General features: G+C 44.1%; 1 protein-coding gene across 1 annotated transcript in view; it reads left to right on the plus strand.

Annotated features, from left to right (window-relative positions):
• LOC144781937 (cytochrome P450 2G1-like) overlaps positions 1 to 21,156 on the plus strand; it is a 362,329-nt gene that overhangs the window by 236,584 nt on the left and 104,589 nt on the right. The window contains exon 6 of the mRNA XM_078661023.1: positions 19,889 to 20,030. Within this exon, the coding sequence (XP_078517149.1) occupies positions 19,889 to 20,030 (142 nt within the window). The remainder of the gene's footprint in view (positions 1 to 19,888; positions 20,031 to 21,156) is intronic.

The raw sequence follows: 21,156 nt of genomic DNA on the forward strand, positions 1-21,156 counted from the left end.
ATCAATACAATGGCGGCTGGGAGAGAAATGAGGCATAAAAAAACGGTGATTGAGGATGTCAAATGCTCGAAGTTTTATGAGTTCTCATTGTTCTTTGTGGTCTTTCGTTGGCGCTGTTGAGCACCGGCGGTGGAGCTACAAGTCCAGCTCTGTTCTAAGTTCTGCGTTGCAGGGCACGACCCTTTCCTCGCGTTTCTGGTCGGAAAGGTCCTTTTCGCCCTGTGTCCTTTGAGGTGATTGTCAGAAAGTTCCGATGGAAGAAAGCGTTCAAAACAGTCCATAGGGTAGGTCAGAGGAAAAAGGGGGATGGAGCAAGGCCAAATTGGGAACAAACTAGGGGAACGAGAGACTTCAAATAGGCGGGCGTGTGACGGAATTCAGAGAGCGGGGACTTGTCGACAGGCACTGGACGTCGAGCAGGGGCATCAGGTCGACCCTTTCTTTTCATGCTGTCGAAAACAGTGCCTCGTCCTGCAGCTCTTTTCAGTCGTGGTCTCGCCTTGGCTAATGTCGCAGGTGTTCCTTAGTCTGCAGTCGGGCCTCGTGCTCCCACATCCGGTCCTTCTCTCCTCCAACAGCAGTACCCTTAAACAAGTTTGAAAAGACAGTCTTTAGAAAATTTGCAGATGAAGATAATCAAAAAGTCTATTTCTCTCCCAGCTCCAGGCAAAGAATGAAAATGTCCGTTATATTTAATGTTCACAACTGGCATATGAATGACCGGTGGCGGACCTGTTGGATTTACTATGACTTTCCTTCATAATTATTTATTACAGGCATGACAGTTCATCTGATGGTAACCCACCTTCGGGAGACAAATCTGGCAAAGATATGCCGTTCTCTAGAGTTTTACATTTACAAAAGGGTACAGTGAGTCGTCTACATGGTACTACACAGGTATTTTGCTGAGAGACGAACATGGCTAAACATTTCCTTTCTATCGGTGCATCCTGCTTTTCAACTACTGCGGGGTTCATTTTGATGATTTCTTTACCTTGGTCTAGTCTGTTAACCTTGTAAAACATCATTCTGGGTCCTACGTAACCTTTTACAGCCCGGTTACTTAACTAGGAAGGACAGGGGTTTTATGGGAAACAACCAGGGACATAGACAGGGGAGGTAACGGGGGTGGTCACTTTTCCGGTTTGGGTATTGCGACAATTCGGGGAGGGGAGGGTCGCGTATTCTGAGGTCCTTGTTTTATACTATAGGAGCCGTTTGACATGTAGTTCCCTTATTTCGGGTCAGATTAGGGAACCTCTGTCGTCTTACCTGTCCTTTCCCTTACGGCCCAACCTGGGTTCATTGACTTCTAGCGGAAAAGGAGAGGTAATGACGCGGCTTCAGGGTGATTGTATTAGAGACAAGTTTTTGTGCAAATACTGACGGTATTTGAAGCCAATTAGGTGGTGTGCTAGGGGTGGCAATCTGCCAATTTCGGGGCTAACCACTCGGAAGAGTGGTAGTGCAAAAATAGAGAGAGAGAGAGAGAGAGAGTGAGAGAGAGAGAGAGAGAGAGAGAGAGAGAGAGAGAGAGAGAGAGAGAGAGAGAGAGAGAGAGAGAGAGTGCAACGGCAGGCTAAATAGTACACGTGCAACAGAGAGGGTGGCAGTGTATTCAAGAAAGGCTATTTAGTGCATTACACAGTAAAGGGTATTCACGAGTCCGCGTTAGAATCTTGTAATCATGCAGTTTGAGCATTAGACAGGGTAGAGGGGACGTGCTTTGAGAAAAGGAAAGAAGAAAAAAAGGAGGTACCATTCTGTCGCACTTTCTCGCATTCCCGGTCCTTTGACCAGTTGGGTCAACGCCTCAGTCACACACACACACATTCCCTCACAGTTTCGCATCATACGTGACATGGGTTCATTCGTCCGGTCTGGTTTAAGGGTGATCACTTTCTATCAAGTTGTGCTAATTTTCCGGGTCTGTTCGATACGTGAGTAGTTTGCAGGCGTGCTTAGACACCACCCTGCGGCGCTAGTCCGTTTCGTGTATTTAGACATGGCAAGGTCTCAGATCTTCGCCACACCTTGGCTGTAATCTCTGATGTAACCTGCAGAGGGAGGAAAAAAGGGGGGGGGTGGGGGAGACAGCATTCGCGCGCATTCAAATACATGGATTCATAAGTCCTTTACTTACCTCTTACTCGTCTTTCCTCCTTGGGGCAGGGTCCCCGGGGATATGGTTTCCGGAGTCGAGGGGGGGGGGTAGTGTGTTCATGTAGGGCGTGTGCGGGGAAACATAAAAAGGAAACCAGAGGTGCCTAGTGCGAGGTATCTAGTCAAAGGATATATCTCACTATCGGGATCCTTAAACCTCTTTCAACGCCGTGGCGTTCTAAAGTTCTTCGGTTCTTGGGTCCCTGCTACTTTGGAACGTTGTACTTTATAATATTTACATTATTTCATTTCACCCTCCTTTTACATTCCCTCATTTACACCATTCGTTTTACCCATCCTTGGAAGTCAAGGTCTTCCTCTACGCGAGAGTTCATGGGTCAGTCGCGTACTTTGAAGGCGGAGTGTCGTGTTGTCGATCCGATCCGTCCTCCAGGGCTGGGCAACCATCTTCTTTTAACCTTAAAGAGAGAGCAGAGTAGGGTGCACAGAAAAAGAACTTTCCCACCCATCCCATATTGTTTTAAAATAAAGCATGCAATACCCGTCCATAGTTTCAAAGACTTTATTTTGCAAAATCATTTCAGCATATGGATTATGAGGGTGCGGTCGTATTTGGTCGGTCGTGGCAATGGCTAAAGTGCGTACAGTGGGGGGTGTCGTTTGCAACAATAAAAACATCGGAAAGTTTTACTCATTCATTTGTAAGAGACTAAAACGTCTATTAATTGGCTGGGGGTTCGGGGGCATATATTTTCATAATTTAGAAGCATAATCATAACAGTTGTAATCAGATTTCCTATATGCATACCGTACGTGTGCGTCGTAAATGGGGTTTACACCAGTTATAAAAATATAATACATTGTACATTCGTAATCAACATTTGTAACGGGGATCTTTTCACACTATTCGTCGAGTGAGTTCTCTTCGTCTCTTCTAGCCAAGTGTACAAAGGATCATATAAAATCTCAGAACATCAAGTTTATATTAGTGCGAAGGAACACCACGAGGTGTTCGTAAGTTCCGATTGATACCAGCGCCATTTTGGGCGGGGCCGGCACAGTCCGGAAGCAGCATCAGGGGGAGATGTTTCCATTACTGGCAGTTTGGACCAGAGTCCTTTTCGGCAGTTCTAGAATTCACGCTAACAGAAGGTGTGGCAATGTCATGTTTGTTTCGTTGGCGATCGAGGCAGCCGTCCCTTACCGGAAACCTGAAAAGGCCGAAGGTTCCGCCGGGGACCTTTGTATGATCTTCAAGGCTGCGGAGATGCTGTCGGAGATGGGGGCTCGTGCTCCATGGGACAAATGTTCGAGTTATACGGCTGGCCAAAGTTACTCTAGTGGCCGGGGCCCGCCTTCCAGCGGATCCAGACGCCATTTTGAGGCCCTACGGGGGCCACTCTCGTCGAGTTTGCAAGAATGGAAGAGACCCTTCGGAGTGAAAGGAAGAGGTCCCTGTTTTGTGAGAGCGGGACGTTCAGCTGGGGTGCAGCTGTGATGCCCCCACCTGGGGGGCGAGGGAGACTCGTTCACATCGTCTCCTTCTCCCGGTGCACTCCATGCCGCTCCTTTTCATCGCCCCGCATGAAGGCCTCTCCACATCCGGTGTTCCCCAAGTGCCACCATTGTACGTTCGGTGCTGCGCAAATACTGGGGCGCCACCATTGTACGTTCGGTGCTGCGCAAGTACTGGGGTGCCACCATGGTGTGTCCGGTGCTGTGGAAGTATGGGCACCATCGCCTGACTGGGGGTGTTCGGCGTCGGGCTGGGGGCTGGGAAACCTCCTACCGGTGGAGGTGGGAGAGGCTCGTCCGCGTCGCCTCTCCCTCCCAGCCCAACTTGGACAAATTGTTGTGGAGGTACGTGCAGGACATCCCGCCGTCCAGGACTGCTGCGGCTGTGACGGAAGAGAAAAGGAAGAGGTGCCTCGTTCTCCTCTTGACATGTGGCGGGACTACCTTAGTCTTTCCAGGCCCGTTGCGGCCGGCCAAGGAGACATGTGGCGGGACTACCTGCAAATGCCCAGGCTGCGGGCTCCTGCCTCTCCTCCGGCTCCCCCATACGTTAAGATTTCCTGACCAAGAGTTGGCGGCGGGGCTCGCCTTATATGGGTTGCCGTTGGTTGGGCGTAGCCGTAACCCTGCCCTACTTTGGAAGGTTCCAGAATGGGGGGGGGCGAATGTTCTGTTTGACTTTCATTTTCTACAGTTTATCGTTATTATTCCTTGTTTGTTGTGTTAAATTAAAAGTTCAAGTTTATTAATGGTCTACGGATTTTGTTTTACCATTTCTTTCTTTCCAGGTTGCTTTTATGCTAAGTTTCTGCTAACAGAGGTCGAGTAACACGGAAACACGTGTAGAGGGATGACGCAGATTTGTACATTACATACACACGAACTCAGACGGGGGACAGTACAAATACGACATACAAAGACCCAAGACAAATATAAAAACAGTTATTGGTCATAATTATCTCTTTCCGTCTGTGAATTTTAAACGAGGCTGGGTTCCCGTCTTGACATTGCCCGACCTAGGAGAACTTGAGCATGCCGCTGAGATTTTCCTGGCGAAATCTGTGCCATCGGGCATAATCAAACGTGGTGGTTCTGTCTGGTCTGTCTATGTAAGTCGGGTTCTTCTCTGTCTCGCGCCTTTTCTCGTACTGTCGGTCTGTCGTTCTTGTCGGCCCTTTGCCTTTACTCACGCTCAGTAGAGTCGGGCATTGGGCTTTCCAGTGTCCGACATACCTACAAAAAGCGCATTGGTCTGACCCTAAGTCTGGTCGTCCTTTGCATAGTGTCGGGGATAAGTTGTGGGTAGCGGTGTCCTGGGGTTGTCCTGTCGGTATATTTCCCTACTTGGTTTATCCTCGTCTTTTCTCTGTCGTTTCGTAGCCTCTCTGCGCCACATACCGAGACTGTCGAGCATAATTGGCGTCGTCTTATTATTTCGAAGGGCTATTTCTAACGTTTCTATTTTATCAAGGTCAAAGGATCCTGCCAGTGGCCACTGTTTGTCTTGGCTATCTTCGGTATACCTGTGCCATAATTTATTATAAGCTATGGTGACTAACCCATAGTTTATGAACATGTCCTTATTAGGGGTGCCTTCTAGTGGAGCTATATGGTCCACCTCTAACACCCGGTCGGGGCTAAACAGGCTATTTATCAGTGGGGAGAAGACAGACATGACGGCTCGTAACGAGGGACTAAAAAGTCAGCACTGCCTATCTTATCACTAGGTGCAAAGACTAGACAGAATATTTCTATTCTACGTTGTTTGCAGGTAGTGAATACCTCATGGATCAAAAAAAATATAAAACCAAACGACCAATAAATAACAATGGGGAGAATGAGTAGGTCCGCAAAGATCTGCGTTACCTACCCTTTTCACTATCTGCAAAAAGGGTGGTCTCTTCCCTGCTTGCAGACAGGGAATCTCCAGGAAACAATAGTTTTGTGAACAACAGTTCAGTTTCAAGCAATTATTGAGTGGGGGAGAAAAAGAACAAGCACGGCTGCTACCCTACCTATCCTCCACTGCTTGCAAAGGGAGAGAGAGCCTGTTGTTTCTCCGTTTGCAGACAGTGAATCTCCAAATAAAAATAAACAGAGCAATACTAGTATTTTGAACAATCAAGCAATCAAACAAATTTTTTTTTCGCAACTTGTCGTGGCAACACGACCTTACCCGGACCATGTGGACAGTTTCTTGTCTTCCGAATCCAGCGCCCGATCGTCCTCTTTTTCTCGTATTTCTCACGGCACTCCTGATGGTTCCCAGTCAGGACCGTAGATCACTCGAGAGAGGTCTGTTCGGAACTAGTGAAGTTCGGATGATCGGCTGCCAGACGAGGGTCTATTGGGCAAGAGCTCTCCCGATCGTTGCAGTCGTTCACTCTGTCGTCGGGACCTCTCCCACTGGATCCACGAGTCGCTGATGGGCCCCACGCTTGGGACGCCAATTGTAAAAAGTTCAATCGGGTCGGGGACAATCGATATTTGCCCGGCGGTATTGCTTTGATGTACGGAAAAGACATTCTCGGAACTCCCCTTTGGGCCCGTTCCCATACACATTTACAGTTGAAGTCCCCACCCTAGTCACAACAGGTGATGAGCATCGCGCAGCTGGATAATCCGCAGATTCACGGAATGTGGGGGGTTTGATCGGGTCTCATGGGGTGGGGGCTTTGATCAACCCGGGGATTCTTTGATGGGGGAAGCTTTCTATTGTACGGGGAGGGGCAAGGATGGTATCGGCAGAGCTGGGTGTCGGCTTGGGAACGGGGAGGACAAAACGGGCACACGGGGAAAAAGGGGGTTTGCATCTAAGGGCCGGAGATCATGAAAGGAAAGCAGGGAGGTGTCGCGCTGGGAACAGGATGAGGGCCTGGGGCAGAGCAGCGCCGAAGAGGGGTTTATGACTCAAGGCAGGTGCAAGCAGGGGGGTGGTCAGCGTGCAGGCTTAGCGAAGGCAAAGAGCTATGTCAGGGGCCAGCGGCATGCAAAAGGGTTTGTTCTGATCGGGGCATCTTAAAATGGCGGGCGCGCACGACAAAAGTGTGGCATCAGGGGAAGAGGCAAGATGGCGCAGATAATGTTCACCAAAACGTACTAATTTTCCACACTTATGTTAAGACCTCCTGCTCCAGGTAGGACACTCTGAGGCATAAGCGGCGCTGGCGTGCCTTGCAACTCCTGTGGGGGGCAGCTGATGTCTTTGCTGCTCGGCGGTGGCGGTTGGCTTTGGTAGCCCGGCTCCGTACCGCTGGAGCACTGCGTTGGCTGGCAGCCCGTGGGGGCACGGAGGAGGATGCAGCTGTCCCAGTGGATGTACCAGTAGACTGCGTGTCCTCCTCCTCCAGGGCCACCAGCCGCCGATATTCGGCGACAGTGGCATCCGGCCTCTGTTGCCGGGCCATTCGAGCCTGCTCCTTCCTTGTTGGTTTTGTTGATTTGGAAGGAGCAACTATATGAAGAAAGAAAGACATAGTCTATAACCAATGCTCTTTAAGATTAACACAAAATGATTCAGCAGAAAGTTGTGTCACAGTACAACTAGCAACTTGAAAGCACAGTACATAACTATTGAGGCCAGTATCTATCTAACCTCCCACTTCTTCATCCTTTCTCTAACATTAGTGGGAGTTTAAGGAACAAATTCTACGAGCACTATGGACTTCCATTACAGTCGACTATGACAGTACACCAGTCTTATTCTTCTTCTTCTCTCTTGTTTAGGAAAATTGGTACGTTATCTTCTGCAAGCTGGCATAATGCCAGCGCAGTGAACTTGCACCCGAGAAAAACAGACGCACACCATGATGAGTGAGACAGACTTGCGTTACTGTACCGGTACAGTACATGCAGGTGGTGAAGCTCATACTTTTCTATTACGGGTGGCACTGAGAATACTCTGTTAAAAGGGCTACTGCTTAATTAATTTAACTTTCACCCTACAGTGCAAATGAGTACTAGAAAAGGAAAATGAAGAGGCTAAATAATCTGATTATCTATCACTTCACATGGGATGTATTTGATTACATATGGGATGACTTTAGGTGCTTTGCTTTTTATTGAGTGAACAGTGATACACCCACACATGAATGACGTACTACTACTAAACTAAAATTATTAAGAGAGGTAGGGAGGGTTTACCGTAATAACCGGATATATGCTGTGCTTGCAGTTGCAATACAAACTACTGCTACTATTCATGGTAGTATTTGGACAAAATTATAACTTCTTTTCCTTCCCTTTCCTACACTGGAACGGACGTGCGGGTGCGGTGTTACATGCTCTTCAAAGTAACACTTAGTTCATCCAGTGACCGTCTACTCTCTCTAGATACACATATGCTATCTAAGAGTCAGATAGTACCATGATCCAGGCATCCATCCATTCAAAGTATATGCACACATACAGTTTCTGTTTCACCCACCAAGGCTGTTCTCCTTCCACCCATTCTTGCTTCATCATTCACCCAGCCATGCACCATACCATATTCTTTCCTTCCCAGCCACCTCGGGTACCAAGCAAACACATATCATTCTTCTTTGCCAGTCATCATTAAATTTCTCGTCCTTCCACACTTACTTACACCCTTCTTTCACTTTTCGTTCATCCCATCCATCAAGTTCATCTCAGATCTGATTGGCATTCTTCTCGCCAAAAACTTCACAGCTAAGTCGAAGTACATTTAGAGGAGGCTACTACCTGGTTGATTTATAATACACCCGTGTAGAAAGCACACTCTGCAGTCTTCAATCTCAATAAGTAAGGAATATATAGCTTACCTCTGCCCGCCACCACCGTGTGAACCCTCACAGGCACATTGGTGTCGTCCGGCACTTGCACCGCCTCCTCCCCAGAAGTGTTGTCCTCCTCATCATCCAGCACCACCAGCTCCGCGCTGGCCCCACCACCAGATATTCCACCTACAAAGTACATTTAAGATTGTTAGAATACACCACTCACTACTATATAATATTTGGTCTAGGAATAAAGAAATGTGAAAAAAAACAGAAAACAATGTAATAATTTGTGACTGTCTAATCTAAAGTAAAAATGTTCCTTTTTCCAGGGAAGGCTCAGTGCATAGAGCTATTGCTGACTAGAATGGGAGTCCAATGGAATTGCCAAATGTGCAATCTTAGTTAGCTACATAGACAGACTAATAAGAATAATCTAGTAATACCACAGGGAGTCATAGTCGAGGCAGGATAAGAATTTAGATACAGTCTACAAGATCAAAGACGATTTAGAAAAAATCGAATGAGGAACGCTAGGAAAAAATAGGTACTCTATATTAAAATGAAAACTTACTGGGGCCAGCAAAGGAGCCCTCGCCTGGCTGATCCTGGCCTTCTACAGCAGCAGCAGCAACCACCTCCTCCTCTGTCCTCTTGCCCCTGGGGGGAGCTGATGTACAACATGAAAGAAAGAAAGACACGAAAACATGGATGATTGTTGTCAACCAAATCAAACATTTCAAAAGAACAATAACAAAATATTTTGGCGAAATAGCAAATAGACAACTATTCCACGGGATATATTGACCGATCCCATGTGGTCTACTACGTTATTAGTATTGCTTGATTTGCCGACCGTCGACTTGGAAAGTTCTTATGTAACTCACTAAACAAACTACTAAAAAGGTTCGCCTAGGACTGGCAGGCAGCAGTCCGCAGCACGCAAAGTGACAGACAAAGTCCATCGTGATTGCAGATCAGCGACAACACTAAAAAGTTTCCTACTACATTAACCAGTCATTAAAATACTCAAACTATCAATCCTCCACCACTATTTCTTCTTATCGCCACGTGTACAAAGGAAGGACTGGACTTGAGTCTGTAGGGGCTGATTTAGAAGCCCCTTGTGGCTCTTTTGCTCCATTGTTGCGTGACTTTTGTGACGCAGCGGCAGGACAAAAGAGGCGCCATGGTGCGGCGTATATTAACAACGTGACGCATATGGGAGATGCATCACGTTGTAAAGCCCTGCGCCATCAGGGGGCGTTCCGGCGCAAGGGAGGGCGTTCCTGCGCAGGAACGCATCCTAAAAGTGGCTGAGTGACATCTACAAGATTTTAATCGGTCACTTTGAGGACAATGATGCGTGACTCAAACCCTGCGCCGGCTTGAAGCAGATGTACGGCTTGACGCAGCATTGGGGAGATAGAGCACCCCAGGGCATTGCTGGAGCTGCACCATCGTTGCGACGCAACTCCAGCAATGCGCCGCCTTTGCGGCACAGATGCGTAACGCTTCGGTGATGTTTTGGGCACATGGTGCGCCGCATTGTAAATACGGTGCACCATGGGTGGTGGTGGCGTGGTGCACAATTACTGGCGCATCCCTGTTACTTTGCAGGGATGCGCCCGTAATTAAATATCTGATCCTTAGTGTCTAGCATTACACAGTTCTTTAAACTACACTCATGCATAATTTCACAGGCCAATGAAATGAACACAAAATCGAAAACAAATAAGCATAGTAGCAGCGCTACTGAGAAGGGGAGCAGTGCACCTGAAATGCACAGAAGATTTTGAAATATAATTTACCCACAATGTAATCAGCAGCATTATTGCTCTTGGTAAAAAACAAAAATTTGCAAGATAATAACACACAGAGCAGGAGAAAACAGAGTAGTAAAGAAATAGCTACTACTACTCACCAAGCCCGGGGATCTCAAGGCCGAGCAGGTCCAGCAGATCGCGTTCCCGGTCCAGGATATCCGTCCAATGGTGGGTGACTTGGTTGTAGGTGCGCCGGACCCGAGATTGTTGGTACATGGACCGGCACACCTTCTCCCACCGCTTCCGGCGCTCCCGGATCCCGTAACCGCTAGCGATCTTGCCGCCTGCCATGATGGTCCTGGGGAGGCGGCGCTGAACATAAAAAACTAGTGCGGCCACCTCCTCCGTGCTGAAGATCTCCTGGGGCGCGACACTCTCCCCCCTCAAACGCCCGCACGGGAGCCGGGCACGGGGTGCGGGACCCTTCCCCTTCTCGGGCTGCTTCCCGGCTCCCTTTACCATGGTCTGGGCAGAAAGGAAGGTAAATAATAAAAAAGAAGAAATAGAATAGGGAAGAAGAAAAGAAAAGAGTTTAAAAAAGTAGTTTAAAATTAACCAAAAGTAGCAGAAAACACAAAAATATAGAGCTAGAAAAATAGAGGGATAGATAATAAGTAAAATGGATCAAAAAAAACTTCAAACAAGCAAAGGATGGCAGAGATTCAAAGAGGATACAGAAAGCATGCCCAGAACCATAGCGATGAATGAGAAACAAGATGGCCGCGCCCGTTCACGACCACGTCGGTAAGTTTGCGCGAGATTTTCCTCGCGATCACACGCGAAATTGTACTAGCAAGCCGCACACTTTGCGAGATTACACATAGCGCCCGGAAACGGAATTACGTCACGCAAACAAGATGGCCGCGCCCATGTACGACCGCTAGGGTAACTTCGCAAACCTGTGATGATGAACCAGACGTAGAAACAACATAGTCGCGGCCGTTGCGAGCCGACAAGTAAGTTCGCAATTGCGAACTGGTACACAAACCTCGGGAACTGGCAGAAACCCTTGCGAACACAAAAAAAAAAATCCGCAAATTCGCGGGAGTTCGCGGATTTTGCGGATTGCGAATCCGTAAATACGCAAGTTCGCGGATTGCCAATCCGCAAAATCCGCCCATGCTTAGTCTTGATTAAGTTTGGACTGAATTATATTTCTCTAATGTTTTGTTTCACGGCAAATACCCATTCTGTGAGCGATTTATTACCATGCCTTTGTAATGGGAGAGCAGATCAAACAATGTTACATATTTTATTCTTCTGCACATTTTATGGCTCTCGAAGGAAAACCTTTTTAGTCTCTATGTTGCGTAAATATAAATGTGTTCAATGTATAACTGCACTGCACTTTATTCAACAGTTGGCCGACCCTTATGTGTGTTATGATCTCGCCTCCTTCCTATGAGCGGTGACTAGGCGTAGATGCTTATCCCTTCAGATGTTTTTAATAAATGTTTATTGTGGTATCTACTAGGAATTTGTAAATTTAGGAAATCATTTCTTTTAGGATGATGTATGTTTTAGGTGAATTTTAATGGATGTAATATTTTTTAAGTTATGTTTGTACTTTTATGCATTGAATGAATGGGAAATAGAGTGTCAAATTGAAAATTGTATGGCTCAGTTTGAGATCTGCTTAAGTGATTTTGCAGACCCTGAGGCAATACTGGGGGCCATTTCTGACTTCTGCTGTCAGACGCGGAACCAACTAGCTGTACCAAATCGTTTTAATCCACAGAAGCAAACTAAGTGGTTTGATAAGCTGTGTTCAAGAGCCCACAGAAACCTATTAAATACCATGAAAGCTATCCCAAGTGTTCCATTAGATATTAGACACTGTAGAGCGATTTATAAAGCAGCTCTTATGCATAGAAAAAATTAGATCAGCAAGGAGGCATGGCAGCACCTGGTCAATATTTCGAGAAAGTGTTACAAAGGGAAAGCCCTCGGTGAGGGAACAAGTTGTTCCTGGCCAACCTTATAGTAGGCAATGAGGGTAATATAACTATTGGGATCGTAAAGGTCCTGAAGAATGCCTGAGTGACCTATAATTTCGGGCACATTAAAGTAGGCAGAATCATGTTGACATATGGGCAGTAAGGAGGGGTGTAGGAATTCTTTACTCTTTTCTTACCACCACCATCCTTCTTGCTTTTAATGCTGGCCGCAGGGTCCAGGAATAAACTTACGCAAAGGGATACCTCCAAGCTAGTTTTAATCCTCACTGCACGTTTTTCTTTTGGTGATCCCGATATATTTTTTGATTGATTATCTATGTATATATGTTTTGTCTTGTCCTCCCCACCCTATTGCTCCACCCCAGGCATTGGTTGCACAGGGGTGTATTGAAGTAGCCCGATGATGAAGCATGTCACAATTTTGTGAGTGAGGGTAGTATTTTTCACACCCAGCACGGGCCACCACGACACTTCTCTTCACTAATCTCTACTCCTCCTTGTGTGTAGGGGTATTGGCCTCTCACCCCTTTTCTTTGTGTGACACAGCACCTGGTCAGTGCCTGTTCCAGAAATGATGTTACGGAATTCAAGAAGATAGCTATGCTCTATTCTTTTCTATCTCTCCTAAAATCAGTATTGAGGTAACCATTCCTGAGGATAAATGGGTTGTGCATTTTAAAAAGCTTTATGATTCTAATCAACAAGTAGTTAGCAAAGGGAGTCTATCCAGCTCAGAAGACTTTATAATTTCCTTTGAGGAAGTTATATCTGCGATAAATAGATCTCAACATCACAAAGCACAGGGGACAGATGGAGTCCTCGTTGATCTTTTTAACGGCAATTTGGTTTTGTGTGCTCCTGTTTTGGTGAACTTGCTTAGGAGTACGACCAAGGAGGCTCTTCCTATATCCTGGTCACAGGTGACAATTGTCCCTATCTTTAAAAAGGGGGACAGGTGTCATGCAAATTGCTATATCATTGTTAGACCCGACTGACAAGATTTTGGATAGAATTTTGCTAGACCACTTGGAGACTTGGGCGACTAGAAATCCAGATCCTGTTGCCAGTACACAATGGTTTTAGACATGTGTTAGTGACAGTAGATCAGTGCCTGAATCTCCATCTGGTCCTTAGCTGGACGTGACCACTGGGGAGGGTTGTCTCTTCCTGGCGTTCATTGATCTAAGCACAGCATTTGACAATGTCCTGAGGGGAAACTGTGGTCCATGCTATTGACTAAAAGGGCCAATTCCTAAATCATTCATCTCCATTCCCAACTTTATTCCGATGTGGAAGGTAGGATTAGGTTTGGGCCACATGGGAATATACCACTTTTGTTAAGATTAGAAAGGGGGTTAGGCAAGGTTGAGTGCTGGCCCCTTTTCATTTCAGTTTCTATAATATCTATGAGTTGGAAATTTTTTGATGTCTTTGGATATTGATTCCCCTAGAATAGGGACCCGCCTTCTACCAGTTTTAATGTACACAGAAACTGTGTACTTATGGCTTACAGAGAGGACTCCAGAAATTATTATATTGCTTTGTGGGTTTCATATCTGACTTAAGGCTGACAACAAATAAAACTAAATCATACTCCATGATATGTGGGAAACTGCGCAGCAGAGTTTTAACATTTCACATTGGCGAGACTGCTCTGAAAATTGTTCCCACCTTTACATATGTAGAAATCTCATTTGATTCTTGGAGTACATGGGTACACCTCAAAAGTGTAAGTCTTACCCAGCTGGAGCTGACCATTGTGTCCTCTTTAGGTCTCGCCTGCCAATGCGCTTGCGCATTGAGCTGGCGAGACATATAGGGGCTTATCGAGAGCTTAACCAACGGGGCGATTTGATGCAGTGCACGTGGACACAAGCACGCGCATTTGCCCCTCATCAAAGCCCTCCCACAGGCTTCCCCAGCGTGCGCAGTGCGCACTGGCCTCACTTCTCCTCCCCCTAATTGCTTTTTTTCACGGCCGCCAGGCCCGTGAGCTACATCAAAGGGTTCGGCTCCCCGCCCCCTGCTTCACGGACGCTTCTCAGGCCACCAGCCTGCCCAATACTTGTTTCTTTTATTCTCGTTGCTTTGTAATCCTCACTCCTTTCACCCACCCCAACATGTTATTCTCGTTGCTTTGTAATCCTCACTCCTTTCACCCACCCCAACATGTTATTTAAAGGGATCCAAGTTGCAACAACGCTTTTACTAGCTCTAGAAATATTTTGTTGTCCAACAGGGTGTGCTTGTTAATTTCGTGCTTGGTATCCATTCCAACTATTTAGATTTCAGCTTTGGCAAATTAACACTCCCTACCTCGGCTTACCCTAGTGATGAAGGAAGTTGCGTTGCACATGTGCCCAAATTTACAACTGTACACGAGTCTTGTCGGTGCTTTGCCAAATCAGCGACTGTTGAAAGCTCAGAACGTGTTCCTGGCAGGAGTCTGCAGTATTCTTGGAAAGGCATTCATATCCCTGCATAAGTTATGAACGGAGCTATAACCGTATCTGATTTCGCTCTTTACCTGTCTGGCTCTTTTGTTTTGAAATGGAAGCAATTACTGTTTCTGAACACTGCCTTACCTCCTACTGGAGTTTATAAGTTGGCTGAAGCAAAGTGTCTAAACATCTGTGAGTTTTGAAATTAATTAAATAAATGTTTGAATTGTTCTTTTGTTTCCCTTGTTTTTCTGCCCTTCTGCCCTCTGTTAGACTCGCTTTTTGTGCCCTTCTGCCCTCTGTTAGACTCGTTTTTTTTCCCCTTGCGACCCCAGCATCACTCAGCGCAACCCCAGCATCACTCAGCGCAAACCCAGCATCACTCAGCGCAACCCCTGCATCACTCAGCGCAACCCCTGCATCACTCAGCGCAACCCCTGCATCACTCAGCGCAACCCCTGCATCACTCAGCACAACCCATGCATCACTCAGCGCAACCCCTGCATCACTCAGAGCAACCCCTGCATCACTCAGCGCAACCCCTGCATCACTCAGCGCAACCCCTGCATCACTCAGCGCAACCCCAGCATCACTCGGCGCAACCCCAGCATCACTCGGCGCAACCCCAGCATCACTCGGCGCAACCCCAGCATCACTCGGCGCAACCCCAGCATCACTCGGTGCAACCCCAGCATCAATCAGCACCACCACATTATCAATCAGCACCACCACAGCACCACTCAGCACCACCACAGCACCACTCTGTACCACCACATTATCACTCTGCAACACCACAGCACCACTCAGCACAAGCCCAGCACCACTCAACACCACCCAGAACCACCACAACAACACCACTGCATCACTCAACCACCACAGCTTCACTCTAAACCACCACAGCACCACTCAGCACCACCACAGCATCACTCAGGACCACCACAGCACCATGCACAACCACCACAAATTCAATCAACACCACCCAGCACCACCACAGCACCACTCACCACCACCACATTATCACTCAGAACCACCACTGTATCACTCAGCACCACCACAGCACCACTAAGCACCACACAGCATCAGTCAGCACCACCACAGCACAACTCAGAACCACCACAAAACTATTCAGCACCACCACAGCAACACTCAGCACTCCACCCTCCAAATCCACCCTCCAAATCCACCCTCCAACACCAACTACACCCTCCACCCTCCAATTCCACCATCAAACAACAGACTCAAAAAACAAAACCACAATCAAACTCCACCCTCCAAATACAAGTCCACCAAGTTATTTGCAACATTTTGACCAATTACCTTTATACATTACAATAACTTTTATTTAAAAATTAATTCATACATTTCATTAGAAGCCATTGTTATTTGTAATATCAATACATATAAGTCACATACAAACAACACATATTGTGTTACAATTGCAAAAGGTGTCACATTTAAAAAATTAAAACTATTGGCATTGTAAAATACAAAACTATTCCTATATTTTCACTATTAAAAAACATAAATAAAAATTAATATAATTTACAATACCAAAACATCAAACTTTCCTAATGCGAGACCTATTGCATTGCAAATGCTTGTTTAAATTTGGCTCTAAGCTAGGGTTCCTGCCGTTGGATGCTGCACTCACCATTTATAGAGCCAGACCCATTGCAATAGCCTCCTATGGTGTCGATATATGGGGGTACTCCGACCATACAGCTCAACCAAACAGTGAAAATACATTTCTGCGTAGATTACTGTCACTTCCCTGTAGTACCCATTCCTCAATTGTGCATCTCTGATTACATCACAGTTGCACCTTTGATTCACTGGCTGAGAATTTGGTCTCTACCGTGAATCAACTTGTCAAAGCAGACAGTATGGCCCTCGAAGGGGCTTTGCGTATTCAATGGCTAAGGTACATATCGGAGCAGATGAGAGGGCTAGTCCACTCCGACTTGTACACTAACCCCAAACCTACACGGCCTATTGATATCAGGATGTTTAAGCATCTGTTTTTGGCCAGGCTTCAAGAGGGCAGGGAGGGTGTAGAAACTTCTAAACCCACAGTGAGAATTACCATCACCCTTAGTCCATGCCCATAGGGCACCCCTATCTGTCTCTTGTCAATAACTTTCACCACTGCTTTTTGGCAACCACATTCAGATTGAATCTTATTCATTGGTTACTAGCCTTTCGAAAGGCTTTCTGAAACCTGTGGATTCAAGGCCAAGTACATGCGACAACTTTTCTGACCAGGACACTTTGCATTTTACTCTTTTTTGTGAACATTATGTATTGGGACATAATACATTCCTCCGTTATTGAGCCCATGTCATTTTGCCCAGGCGAGGCCAGCATTATTATACTTGCAGATGCTTTCCTCGCCTATGGTATGCCTTGGAGTTGCTAGCTTCTTCTCAAGTGCTTTAAGGATTAGGAGAAAGATGCTTTTTGTTTAGTTGAATTTGTACCCTATTTGATGAAATGTAAATGCACTTTACCTGCTGAATTTTATATGTGGCATAGCCATAGTATTTTGTTTTTAATGCCTCATATCTTTATTTTATCTTCTGTGAATATGGTTTTAGGAAAATGTATATGCGTGTGTGTGTGTGCGTGTGTGTGTGCGTATGTGTAATATTTATATTTTCAGGGTACAGATGTGGAGTTAAGAGTAGTAAAGCTATACTTCGCTCTGCACACTTACCTTTCGGTATTTTATCCATGATAATAGTGTGCCATGCTATTCTTGTACTCAGTATTCAAGAGTACAATCACCCAAACCCACTCACCCAACTCAGTTCACTGATACAATATCATGGTAAACAATACTGTTGACAAATATTTTGTGTCAAAAATATTTTACCACAGTATCATGCTCCTATACTTATAATTGTAAGTACAAATATATTGGCAGCAAAATATTGTTGACACTAGTATCGTAATAGAAAAATATCCATATTTTAATATGAATAAAGCTTAAAATATTAAATAATAAATAGTTTAATATGTACATTTAATATAATGTAAATTAAATAAATTCCGCTAACATTTAATAACATATATAAATATATAATTATATAAACACTCAAAAACACTTATGTTTGTGTTTATATATATAGTGTAACATAATTAAAACATATTTATATCTATATATATAGAGAGAGATTTATTTTCTCATAGTGATAATTTAAAATATTAGAGAATAATTTCATGTAACATTACATATATATATATATTAATAATGGCTTTACATATACGTAGAATATTACCAATATTATGAAAACTGTGTAGTCAAAGAATATTAGATATATAATATTTCCACTCTGATTTACGCAAAAGTAGTGAAAGTGTTGGACGTCGGTGGAGTTACATTTACTATACTCACTCCAATCAAAGCAACAGTTGGGAAAGCATTGGACTTTTGAGCGATGACATTTACCATTCCCACTCCAGTCTAAACAACAGTAGGGAAAGATTTGGACTTTAAAGGGGTTACATTTAATATTCCCATCCCACTTTGAGCAACTGCAGGGAAGGCATTGGATTTCAGAGGGGTTACATTTACTGTTCCCACTCTAGTTTGTGCAACAACAGGTAAAACAATGGAATTTGGGTGAATTTGATGTGCCCGCTCCAAAGAGCTCACCAGTAAGGATAGTGTTATACTGATTTAATTATACAGTTTTTACTTCAGCCTAAACCAGAGGAGGAAAAGTACTTCACTTCAAACACATTGTATATATAAGTACCACCATGAACGTGGAAAAATATTAAAATCAATAAGAAAATTAAAAATTATTGTAAAAAAATATATGTAATAAAAAAACTAAAAACAATTCCTCAATTTACATAATTAATATTCAGTGAAATAATGAATTATCAATTAATAAATAATTTGTTTTCAATTACTAGTTCCCTCTCTATACTCCTACCAACCAAGCTGCAAACGCCTAAAATAAAAAAATAAAAATATTTATTTCATAATGTAAATATTTAAAATCAATACAAAATTCATTAACAATTGATAATTAACCCCATAAAACCTAGCAGTCCCCAACTGAAATATAATTAAAATAAAGAAGTATTCCATAATTTACATATTTAAAATGCAATAGAATAATTCATTTACAAATAATAAATAACAGGTAATTATTATTAAATTAACTTTATGCCCACTACCCCTACAAACCTAGCTTCCTGCATCTAAAATGTAGGTAAAATAAATGAGTATTCGATTTGTTACACAATTAAAAATCAATTAAATAATGAATCACAATTTAAGAATCAATTGTTAACTTCCCAACCTACACCCTGACAAACCTAGCACCCCTCAACTAAATTGTAAGTATAATAAATTATTTCGATAAATTACATAATTTATAATCAATTAAATAAATATTTAATAATTAACTGTTAACTAATTATTACTTAATTAGCTTTCCACCCTTTACCCTCGACAATCCTAACAGCCCACAAATAACATGCAACGAAAATAAATCAGTATTACCTAATATACAGTATACATATGATTCATATATCTAAATAACATTAATAAAATAATTTCTGACCTAATTGACTTCCCATCTTATCCCCTGATAACCCCAACTACCTGGTATGACACTATAACTTACTATTAAAAATTAATGAATGAATTAAGAATTAATTAATTAATTCTAAACTACTTAAAAGTAAAACCTACAATAAAAAAATTATAACATAAATGTCAAAAGTAGTAGCCCATACAATTAATATACCAACTAAAACACATTCAAATAATTAAAACATGATATTTTAACCACTTGAAAATGATATTGAAAACATCAATATTAATAAAAACAATATTGCCTACATCAAAAAACAATATTCTTGTCAACGATATTTGTGCATCATGATATTTGCGTGTCACAATATTTAATTACCAATATTTCTGTCTCCTGGTATTTTTAAATCAATATATTGTCCAAACACCTTCCAACTCTGTCCCTATCCATGTCGCTGCAACATGTATACCTACAAACATCTCCAACACTCTTTCCTTTCATTCCAAGATTGATGCCAATATCATTATTGCCTAATTGCACTTGGGTGAAAGAGGCTACTGAGAACTGGCCTGACGCCAAGTTCTTTGACGACTCCGAGACTGTGGATTCTAAACTGTGGTGGTTGAGAATTGGATGCCAGTTTCAATAAATCAAGCAGTGTCATACAGTTGCCAATGTTGAGGTAAAAAAGTGGGGAAGTAATTTATAACTCTTCATACTTCTTCTCTCCTTTCTAAGGAAAAGCAGAATCCAGCAACAGAATTTAACATGATAAACCTATTGATCAGCACCCTGAATATATTCTTTGCGGGAATCGAAACTGTTGCCTCTACCCTGACATATGGGTGCCTGATTCTTCTGAAATACCCAGAAGTGAAAGGTAATTTTATGTAGGTTTTGTATTTTCGTCCTTTTCCCAATCTGTGCTGGCTTTGCTGTACTTCTGAGGGACTCTGCCAAATGCTTAATTTAGAGTTATCAAAGAGCAGGCCCACATTTTCGGAATATTGCAGTGAAGTTTGTATTAGTAAAGAATTGCACATGTATGCATGCCCAATTATCTGTGAATTCAATTTGGTGTTTTGACCATTTACAGTTATATGTGAGTCAAGTTGACAGTTAACAGTCATGAGTACTGGAAGCCCACATTTGTTTGGGGGTCATTGTACATTTGTGACTGTCATATGTGGGCAGTAAATGAGCAGCCCGGGTGCTCCCTACCTTTTTCTACTCTTTGTTTCTATTCAGACATAGCACATGAAACATACTGAGGGTAAGGGTGGAGTCAGTTCTTCTCATCTTGCACAGATCATTATGCCATTACACTGCCACGTGATTTAATTTTCCCTTTAAATATGATAAATAATGAAAGATGAGTTCTAGCATGAGGTTGGTCAGACCGTCAGTTTTATTATTAATTGTAAAAGTGGCTCCTAGATGTACTACTGCTAAGAGCTGTAATGTGTATCCCGTATCAACTAGAATCCCTAGACTCTCTGAACTCTTGCGGGCTCCCCTAAGCACTAGCTATGACCTTGACACTTGCCGGCGTGGATGTAGTTCACACCAAGTCCACCTGACACGCCATGCTGCATAAGCATTGGCCAGTTGTCTTAGCCTCTTGGCGGGTATATTTGAAACAAACTGGGCTGGAGAATAAACAGCAGCAGAAGTTCAAGAGATTCAGAGAGCGCTTTGATTGAAACCCTAATGCAGCTACACAGGGCCACGGCTGGCCTACCAGCCAAGCAGGCGGGAGCCTGACTGGGGAGCCCACCTAAAAGCCCAAGACCTGAGATTTTTACAGCCCTCATAGCTGTAATATCTGCCGGGCTCCAACAGATCTCAGAAGCACCCCAAGATCTTGGGAATATCTCAGCACACCCAGCAACCTAAGTGGCCAAGGAGCTTAGAGGCATGAAAAGAGCAAAGATGACCCTTAAGGAGGAGTATGTAAATGGGAAGAGGTGAAGCAGCTGCCGGGCCGAGTACCAAGAGCAGTTCAT

This window comes from Lissotriton helveticus, chromosome 9 (genome assembly GCF_964261635.1).
Source record: "Lissotriton helveticus chromosome 9, aLisHel1.1, whole genome shotgun sequence".
NCBI classification, from domain to species: domain Eukaryota; kingdom Metazoa; phylum Chordata; class Amphibia; order Caudata; family Salamandridae; genus Lissotriton; species Lissotriton helveticus.